Source organism: Stomoxys calcitrans, chromosome 4 (genome assembly GCF_963082655.1).
Source record: "Stomoxys calcitrans chromosome 4, idStoCalc2.1, whole genome shotgun sequence".
In the NCBI taxonomy this organism is placed as follows: domain Eukaryota; kingdom Metazoa; phylum Arthropoda; class Insecta; order Diptera; family Muscidae; genus Stomoxys; species Stomoxys calcitrans.
In genome coordinates this window covers 160,854,909-160,865,194 of record NC_081555.1, presented here as the reverse complement: position 1 = coordinate 160,865,194, position 10,286 = coordinate 160,854,909, and the positions used below count along the sequence as shown (strand labels likewise).

Genomic DNA, 10,286 nt, shown 5'->3' with positions numbered 1-10,286 from the left:
AAGCATTCAGCATCATAAGGGAACATGCCATAAATTTGTGTCTGACAACCTCCCGGCAAAATTTTGTACGAAAATCAAATATGCTTTAAATTGTTTTATGATAAACAAATTTTGTTGAAATTTGTATATGAAAATTCAGTTTATCGAAATTTTCTAAAAAAAATTAAAACTTATAAAAATAATCCTATTCTTAAAAAAACAAATCAATGGCTACAGCCAACATTTTGGTTCAAAATACCAACAAAGCAGGTCTGCTTGTTATAAAAATTCCTAACAAACACAAAGCTTTTTGCAGTCTCCTTCCCAAAAGTAATGAGTATTATTGTTTGTGTAAAGGAATGTTGGAAACTGTTTATATATTTCATATATTATTTGCACAATATTTAAGTATTTGTATTTTTTTACACAATTAATATAAGTCGCTAACAATATGTATACAATTTCATTTTATAGTATTTATAATAGTTGGATAATTAGTTTTTCTTATCATTTTATGAAATTAATGTGTTTTGTGGTAGTTGCAGATGGTCAATGTAGTAGGTAGATAATTTAAAGCCATCAAAATTTTTACACACAGACAAAAAAGAAAGAAAATACACAAGAACGGATGATTATTAAAATAGTTAAAGCGAAAAAGAAGTTGCAATGTGAGGACACAACTTATAAAACAACAACAAAAAATACTTATATGTACCAATAAAACATGTGTCGAACGGGATAGGGGAGGGGGGAGGTTTTGAACCAAACATTTGGACTTCAATGACAAATGCCGCTTTGTCCTTAGTGTGCTCTCGCCAACAACATAGTTTTGTGTGAGGTTTTACTCTAATACAATTTAGAAGATGGGAATATAGTTGTCAATTTTCGCACGATGTTTTTGAGCTACACATTCGGCAATCCAAACAATATTACGACATTCCTGTTCCTTCAATTTCAAGTAGGCATAGAACACACCAAAGTGGAATTGTTGCAAGAAAGCGAAGACATTCAATTTGACTTCGTGTTCAAAGAATTTGTCTTCCAGGGTCTTGTCGCCAGGATTGTTGCCGGAGCCATCGAAAAGGGCAGCATATTCGGCGTAGTATTCAGCCACAGTTTTCACTTGTTCATAGTCATCGGCACGGGCCAATGCAGCCAAACCATCAGGGTTCATTTTGCCGCAACGGGGATACAATTTGGCGCGGTCATCTTTGGACAATTCAGTGCCAAATGAATTGATGGTAATGATGATGGCACGGCGATCAGCTTCAAACTAAAAATAAAAGCAAACATATTAACCAAAGAAAAGTTTGCACTAAAGTAGAAACTTACAGCCAAAATTTCACACATAACATCGGCAGTGGAGCCACCCATGTTTTTGCAGAAATCATAGAAAGCTTCCAAATAAGCTTTGTACAAGGTGTTACGGATGATCTCAATGTTCATTTCATCCAAATCCTGTTCCGAAATACAATCCACAAAGAAGGGAGCCAATGGTGTGTCAACCAAGACGGCATTGTACAATTCAGCTGGAGTGGCAGCCACATGAATGGCCTCCATTTGTTCGAAGCTGCCCAAAGGATGACACTTGGGAATCAACTCAGAAATGGGGCGTTGGTGAAGGGTACCAGTGATCAACAAAATAATGTTATCAATCATATAACCATAAGTTATGAAATCCAGGAAACTGGCCAATGGCTCCACAGCATGATTACGCATATGTTGGAATTCAATGACCAACTTCTCACGCAGCTTATCATCAATGACTGACACTGACAAAGGAGAGGGTTCGTTCGCCAAAAAGGAGCCATAATCAGTGCTCTGCAAATGTAGTTTTAGATCTGCAGAAGGAAGAAAAAAAAAACAACTTAAAACTCTGATAACAAATAGGCAATCTTGTCAATGAAAACAATCACAAGACAAACCGTCTAGGCAATATTTCTTTCATTTCGTTGATTCCCCCTTACAATAATTATTTTCTTGCTATCTCTTTCACACTCATTCTACATGAACATTCATTCATTCCCACAAAAGGTGCCCCTATAGTGCACACACACACACATTCATATGTCACATGACTTGCCCTTGTAGTGTTAGTTTTTCACTCTGATTCCTGATCAAAATTAAAATATATTTTGTATATATATATTTATTTCAACCATTACTTACCTTCCAAAGTTTCACATTGCACCAAATTCAAGTAGTCCGACTGTTTAAGGATACCACACTTGAATCCACGGCACAAACCTTCCAAGTAACCACCATCAATGTTGAACATAAATCCAGAGCCAGTCATCTTGAATCTGTGTTATTTCCTTGAACTTCACAAAATACACAAGCTTATATCGTTGAGTTGATTAAAAGATATATAATCTTCCTAAATCTCCTAAATGGTGGTTTTAATTTGTTTCTTTTTAATAAAGAACAAGGAGATTTTTCGCCACTGAGTTAATATGACTGGGAGGAAAAATACTTTTTCTCTATTTCTTTTTGTCGCCTTCAGCTGTCATATGACTAGCTTGGTGTTGCCAACGGTTTTTAAAAGTTCAACCATTGTGAAAAGAGTTCCAATAAATATGAATGAATGCGCAGTAACGTAATCGCCACGTAATAACGTAATTTTTATTGTGATGGAACCTTAGCACTACATTATTGAATCTGAATGAACCCTTTCGTATGCTGCCAAGGAAGGCTCATGCCATGCCTACATAGACTTGCAGGATTCACTGAATAAGGTTAAGCCGAGCGATCAACGGATACACATTTTTTTTTTTATTTTTGCAGTATTTGGCATTGAGCATGTCAACTTTTTACATTCATTCTTTGTTTATCTCAACCGTTCACACTAGTTATGGTGTTTTAGAAATTGTATTTTTCACACTCTATCGAAGATGTTATGATGCACTATTGTTAAGATTTTTATTTTATTGCGTTATCTGTAAAATTTTGTTTATTTTACAATTTTTTGTACAAAACGGACAATCAGCGGAATCGAGTGGAGAGTCTCAGTGAGAGGCCGAGTGGCACCGGCTCTTGCTTACATACTGAGTGCCTATGATGCTCGATACGACAAGACGAGTTATTGGCGCTTTTAACTAACCAATTTTTATCATGTTCCCGCGGCAGTCGGTCGTATAGACCGCGACGTGCTTGCTCATCTTTAAGAGATTGAAGAGGAACGCCACATGAAAGTATGTGCGCACAGGACCAGATACTGCAAACATATGGTACAATTAAGAGGTAGCGTCATTAGCACAACAACAAAAATCTACCCCCAACGAAACTATCTTGATTGGCAAAAGCCCAGGATTCACTGAATAAGGTTAAGCCAAGCGATCAGCCGATATACTTTTTTTTTAATATTTGGCAGTACTTGGCATTGAGGATGTCAACTTGTTCTCTTTTTACATTCATTCTTTGTTTACGTTTTCTCCTATATGCAGGATTCACTGAATAAGGTTAAGCCAAGCGATCAGCCGATATACTTTTTTTTTAATATTTGGCAGTACTTGGCATTGAGGATGTCAACTTATTCTCTTTTTACATTCATTCTTTGTTTACGTTTTCTCCTATATGATGACATTTTCAATCGTCAGATTTGACATCCTTAATGATGTTTATGGGGCCTATCCACTTTGTGTTTTTGCATGTGACCTAACCTTCTATTAGTGAATCCTGTCCTATATGATGACATTTTCAATCGTCAGATTTGACATCCTTAATGATGTTTATGGGGCCTATCCACTTTGTGTTTTGCATGTGACCTAACCTTCTATTAGTGAATCCTTTCAAAAGCCGTAAATAAAAGTCAAAGTTAGTTTAGAAATAAACGTTTTTTTACAATTTATCTTCTTCAAATATGTTTTTTATTTAAAAAGGTGGCCGTTAGCAGCTGGCCAGGTTTGACGGTATTAAGATGACAGATTTTAGTTTGCATTCTCTTTGTTGTTATCTTCTTTCTCGCATATTCTATGCTCATGTACGCACACGTATACACTCGTATGCACACAAATTTCTTAGCGTGTGTTGGCAAAACTACGATCAGCATGATGACAAGATAGCAGATTGGACCATATGATTTGTGGTTGTTGTACAAAACTTTGAATTATTTCGCCATGAGTATATACCATGATGCAATTAAGAGGTAGCGGCGATAGCACAACAACAAAAATGTACCCTCAACGAAACTACCTTGAGTCGCAAATGGCGTAAATTGAAATGTCAAAGTGGTGTTAGAAATAAACTTGGATGTATAACTTATCTTCTTCAAATCTTTTCTGTATTTGTATTTTCATCATTATAGCACTGTTTTTTAGCTTATATGTGGAATATCGGATCAAATAAAAACTCTTTTTACGATTTTAGAAAAAACCACAGCTATGTTATCAAGCCTTTGATCATCAAAAAAATGTACTCAGCTGTTCACATAACCTACGTTATAAGTGCATCCTGGTATGCACAAGGCTTTGCAGTTGACAAATCACATTGTCTAATGCTCCCCTATTTAAAACCACAGTCATATTTATTTTCGTTTCTTTTCCACTTTCCTTTGCGCAGTACAAAATTTAGCATCTCTGTTTAGCCCAGCAGCACAAACGAACATACGAAAGAAGAACGTAATTTTTTCTCATTGATGGTGTTGTGCGAAATCTAATTAAATCCTAATTAATTGTTACATTTTGGATAAACAGCAATCACTTTAAGCATTCTAGCAAATTCCCCTTGTATTAACACTATTTGAAACGGAAAATATATTGGGGAAAATCGAAACGAAAGTCATCATTGTGAATTTTAACAGTTCAAAAAAGGCAACCAAACCACACAAAAGAAAGAAAAAAAGAAAAGAAAACGAAAACTCCCAATTGGACTTGAAAATAGAAAGAGGGGCAGCTAAAAGCGGTAACACTCATAAAAGCCAGTAAAAACCACCATTGAGTGATTGAACGTAGCGGCTAAAAATATTCTTTTGCCCCATCATCAGCAAAACAAAAAAATACGCAACCTAAAAATTCGGATTAAATAAACAAAAAAGTGGTCCAAAAGTTTTTGAATAAGTTGGAAGCAAGACTAACAGCAAAAGAGAGCGTGAAACGTTAAACAAACATTTAAATTTTTCCATTTACAAACCAAATTATTATTATTTGTAATCGTAAACCGGAAGAATCGAGCTGCCAAGGCCAGAAGAGTCTGTTTGGGTGTTGACTATATAGATCCACCATTTATCCATCCATCATCGTCTTCGGTTAGCTGTGGAAGATGGCGTTGGATATGGGTATACAAGTGAATGGCAGCAATGCTGCTCTGACATCATCCTTTACTTCAAAGAAAAAGGATGCTGCTGCAAATGCTGACAAAGAAAACCTATGGTAAGTTTTATTTTTCTTCGTACCTACAATATGTTGGGATTTGCAATCTCCGAGATGAAAGATTACTCATCGATAGGAGGGCTCGCTCGAACGAAGGAAGGAAAAAAAATACCTGTTTCTATTTTTTCTATTCGCCATAAACTTGCACTTTGCATTCATTATGTCTTGTGTGTGGTGTGTTACATTTCTGTGGTCGGGTCGTTTGCTGGTGGTGCTGCTGTGAATGTAAGCTTGTGGGATTATTGTGTGTGGGTGTATTTTCTTACAGGGGAGGTGGCTCCCCTTGTTGGGACTGCAAGTTTTGTTTTTATTGTTTCCTTCGTTAATCACTCCATTTCACTTCATTCTAACCCCAAAAATGCCTAGCTATGTAAACCAATAAACAACGACGACCACCAGCAAATACCACCATCATCATAATCATCTTCTCGTATTGTCTTTTTGCACATTTCCCCTGTTTGCACAATTCGTTGTTAATTTCTTACCTTTCTACCCGAATTTTTTTCACTATGTTGTTGTTATTGTTTAACATTTCTCACATTTTTTTTGTTGACTTCATTTGTTTGGTGTTTCTCTTGAAATTTGGTTAAGGGAAGACAGAGGGGGGCAAATTGAGAGGGAGCTCAATGCGATGTGTCATCATAAGGCAAAACGACTACGATGATGATCAACTTAGTTGTCGTTGTAGAAGCTGACGTTTATATATTTCATAGTTTTCTCTTCCCTTCTGCGTCACTCTCAACGCTCTTCGTCCAACGTTTTGGTTTTATTATTTATTTTGCTCTTAATTATATTTTCCAATTTTTGGCCATGGGAATTATTTTTCATGCACTTTGTATTATTTACCCCACAACCCCCTTCCACCCAACGGGTGGATTGTGCAGTTTCTTAATGTTACAGATTTTCTGCTAGAGTAAAATTTGTGGATTTAAGTGGATGCATTTGGGCCATACACACGTTATGGATGGCTGGTTGGCATATTGTCGATGAACATAGCCTTACAGTAGGTTTCTTCTTCACCGTTCGCTCTCTGTTTTCGTTTCGTGGCCATTTGAGATACGAGCTCAGGGGGTTTATCATCATTAACAAACAAATGTCTCGTGTTGTTGTTGCTATTGTTTGTATAATTTTGACACTTCACTGCTGCGGCAAGGTGCGAAAGATATCAGCTGTATCAGCAGTGCTGGCTTGTTTTTCTTATTTTAATTAGTTCAAAATAGATTGTTACTAACCATTTTAGGCGATTATGGAATTCATATACATTTTTGGTTTTCCGAATGCAGAAAAACGCATTAATACATTATAATGCTGTCTTGAAAATCAAAATTCTCCATAACAGACTGACGATCGGGTATGGAATTTGAGAAATTCAGTGATGCGTGTTAATTTTATCATATGGGATTTAAAGAAATGTCTTTTTGATGCTTATCTACTTCAAACAATAGGATTTGGGGGGGTTCATACATATTATTTATTTTTTATCATGTCTATTTGTTTGTTATGGGGTTATATTCATTGGAAAAACGAAATTACATAACACTCGTACATGTGTGTCAACCATTTTTTCCAATCTTCTAGGCAGCACTTCTTCAACTACTTCTTCATTCTTTGAAAAAAGACATTCTATCATGGTCACAAGGCTCTCAATGTTGATGTTGTAGCCACATTTTCATGTGGAGGTGGCGATCCTCGTCAAACCTCTTGTAGGTGAGCAAGTTCGTTTCGGCGCCAATATTTCGCCGTGTCATATCGAGCATCACAGGTACTCAGTGTTTGTGCAAGAGCCGGTGCCGCCCGGCTTCCCACTGTCTCCGCTTGAATGAGTTGCAGAACATTATCTTATTTCAAAGCCACGAATAGTTGGTAAAACTTCAAATTAAACCCAAAAACAGGGAGAAAATACTTGACATTAACAAGGTTTTGGTGTTGGCTCTGATGGCCCACCATGGGGACGATTGAATTTTGTCTCGATTCAACTTCACATAAGAAGGGTTTATAATTGAATCGTTAAATAACTAAAAAACAGATTAAAATAAAAATTGAGGGAGAAAATACCAAAGTAACTAGAATGTTTCTTCGAGTCAAGTATAAGAAAGAAATTTAAAATCAATATTTTGTTCACACCATTGTGCCAGTGTAACCATGATCAAATAATTGGTTAATAATAAAGGGAACGATGGTAATCCATGGCCGGTTCCTTCCCACGGTCACTAAACCCTGACCTACGACTCTGAGACCTAAAATGTGTGCAAAATGCAAATTTGCCCATGAACATAACTTTAAAGAACACGTCGAGCGTGAAGAGTCAACTGGCCATCAGGGACGATAAAATTGTCATCTGTCTTTGAATATAAGTGGACATTTACGCCTTCTCTGGGAATAACACAATCCGCATCATTTTGCGTACCGATGTTCTCGCCAGGATTCGAAGCCAGGCTTTCAGTGTCAGACGGACATGGTAACTAAACTCAGCGCAACGGTGGCCTCTATGGAATGGTCAGCAAAACGATGAAAATCCTATGGGGAAATCTTTTTTTTACTGAAAGGAAGTAAGAAGCAGATTGGTATAGCTTTCGGCATACTTATGCAGAAAATGATGTCATATGTAGGGGAAGTTGCGAAGATGATGTTGTTCTTCTTCTAACCACTTTCTTGCATGAGATGCTGGAGCATTTCCTATACCATTGCCCGGTTTTCGCGGCTAACGGAAACTGGCAGTAAGGTGGGGACACAATACTGGGTGGGTAACCAACTTAAGAACAATTAGGGATTTTGTAAATAGCAAGGAATTCCTAACTTCAATTTTCTCGAGGTTACTTTTTGGTATTTAAAGCACATCATTGGCTTAGGTCGATTATTATACGCACACTCTTTTCAATCTAACCTATGATTTTTTAGCGACACATTTAGGCAGTTAATGGGGATCCCCGGTAGCCGAGTTGGTAGCGTGCTTGGAGTACCAGTGCCTTGGTCTGTCGTTACTGTGTGGTATCACAATTGACTTAAAATTGTGAGTCTGTAAAGGACTGCGACTCTTACCTAATTTAACATAGGCCGTAGTGGGAATCAAACGTAAAACCCCAAGAAATTCCTGACTTGAATTTTCTCGAGGTTACTTTTTAGTATTTAAAACACATCATTGGCTTAAGTCGATTATTATCCGCATCTTCTTTTCAACCTAACCTATCCTATAACTTTTTAAAGGCACACTTAGGCCGTTAGTGTGAATCGAACCTAAAACCCCAAGGAAATCCTGACTTCAATTTTCTCGAGGTTACTTTTTAGCATTAAAACCACATTATTGGCTTAGGCCGATTATTATCCGCACCCTCTTTTCAACCTAACCTAACCTATAACTTTTTAGCGACACACTTAGGCCGTTAGTGATAGATATACATTTTTTGGACAAAATAAGAAATTTTTTTGTTGCCATAAGGCTTATTCAGACAGGCTCTAAAGATGCGGTCAATCTACAAGCTAAAGCGTTAAGCAACTAAAAATCCTAAAAAATGCATCTCCACTCCAAAGGAGTATTTGTTGTTGTTGTTGTAGCCACCTGTCTATATGTGGAGGTAGCGATCCTCCTCTAGCTCCTATAGGTGAGTAAGCTCGTCTCGATTCAAAAGACTGATCACAGCGGGAATATGATGGCCCTTGGTTATTGAATGGCGTCAATGCCTCGCCTTGTCATATCGAACATCATAGGCAAAAATGCAAATTTGCAAATTTTCCCCATGATTATTCCACTAAGGTACAGTCCGATTCGAGTTTTAAGCTCAATGATAAGGGGCCTCCTTTTTATAGCCGAGTCCGAACGGTGTTTCGCAGTGCGACACCTCTTTGGAGAGAAGTTTTACATGGTATAGCATTATAGGCACTCAGTATTTATGCAAGAGCCGGTGCCGCCTTGTCTCTCACTGAGGGTCAATGAAAGGCGTCAATGCCTCGCCTTGTCATATCGAACATCATAGGCAAAAATGCAAATTTGCAAATTTTCCCCATGATTATTCCACTAAGGTACAGTCCGATTCAAGTTTTAAGCTCAATGATAAGGGGCCTCCTTTTTATAGCCGAGTCCGAACGGTGTTTCGCAGTGCGACACCTCTTTGGAGAGAAGTTTTACATGGTATATCATCATAGGCACTCAGTATTTATGCAAGAGCCGGTGCCGCCCTGTCTCTCAATGAGAGTCTCCGCTCGATACTGCGGATTGTCCGCCATACTATCCGCAACCTGTGGACGGTAGCTCGCAGCTAAGCTTCTCGTGATAACAATGAACACCACACAAATCGGAGCTCAAAGTTCCAGCCTGTATGGGGCTCTTGGTAATCCCGTGCCTAAAAAATATTTAAATTTTAATCTCAATATAACCTAATAATGGTATAATAAATTCTCATGATTTCGTTCAAAATCTCATATTTTAATTACATATTAAATATCTCCATGGCTTAACACATCGCCTCGGTATGAATCATTACACCTCATATAGCCTCCCAATCGTTGCGAATGGGAGATGCCTTGCGTGAACGGTTATTGGAACTATTTCAAAGCTTATTAATATTCAATAAGCGTATGCATATGAAAAAAATATTTCATTCAAATACAAATGCGAAAATCATACTGAAGTAAAACGGTTGATAAGACAAAGCGATGCGAAGAGAAACGACGGAACAAGTTTTAATATTTGTTGCTTACCCAACGTCTGGCCCGTCTGTGTATTGATTTTAATAATTGTGGCCACAACAATCGAGCCGAACCGCTAACAATACCCATCATACGGCTGTCTAAATTTTTCTATAAATATATATATATGTACATTTTTATTGTTGTTTTGGTAGTAACCTAGCCTGGTGGTGTTGACATCATTTTGGCAAGTAAAGGGTGCCTGCCTAACTACTGCCAGCCAGTTCTTTTAATGTATGTAGAGACGAGAATATAAAC

General features: G+C 37.4%; 2 protein-coding genes across 2 annotated transcripts in view; one reads left to right on the top strand and one right to left on the bottom strand.

Moving 5' to 3' along the window:
- Window positions 1-366: 366 nt before the first annotated feature.
- On the bottom strand, window positions 367-2,495 carry LOC106085495 (V-type proton ATPase subunit d 1). Its single transcript, XM_013249767.2, has 3 exons — window positions 2,149-2,495; window positions 1,312-1,820; window positions 367-1,252 (listed from the first exon to the last, which is right to left on the bottom strand). Exons 1-3 carry the CDS (start codon window positions 2,273-2,275, stop codon window positions 836-838), a joined length of 1,053 nt encoding a protein of 350 aa, XP_013105221.1. The 5' UTR covers window positions 2,276-2,495; the 3' UTR covers window positions 367-835.
- Window positions 2,496-4,493: 1,998 nt separating this feature from the next.
- Window positions 4,494-10,286, top strand: part of LOC106085488 (cytoplasmic dynein 1 light intermediate chain 2) — a 30,593-nt gene continuing 24,800 nt past the window's right edge. The window contains exon 1 of the mRNA XM_013249755.2: window positions 4,494-5,345. Within this exon, the coding sequence (XP_013105209.1) occupies window positions 5,236-5,345 (110 nt within the window). The 5' untranslated portion in view covers window positions 4,494-5,235. The remainder of the gene's footprint in view (window positions 5,346-10,286) is intronic.

Bases quoted from the DNA above. Each gene is read 5' to 3' on its own strand.
- LOC106085495 (XM_013249767.2), bottom strand. From the start codon at position 2,275: ATGACTGGCTCTGGATTTATGTTCAACATTGATGGTGGTTACTTGGAA. The intron at 1,821-2,148 runs GTAAGTAATGGT...TTCCTTCTGCAG, and splicing joins GCAATGTGAAACTTTGGAAG to ATCTAAAACTACATTTGCAG. The intron at 1,253-1,311 runs GTAAGTTTCTAC...TTTTATTTTTAG, and splicing joins TTATGTGTGAAATTTTGGCT to TTTGAAGCTGATCGCCGTGC.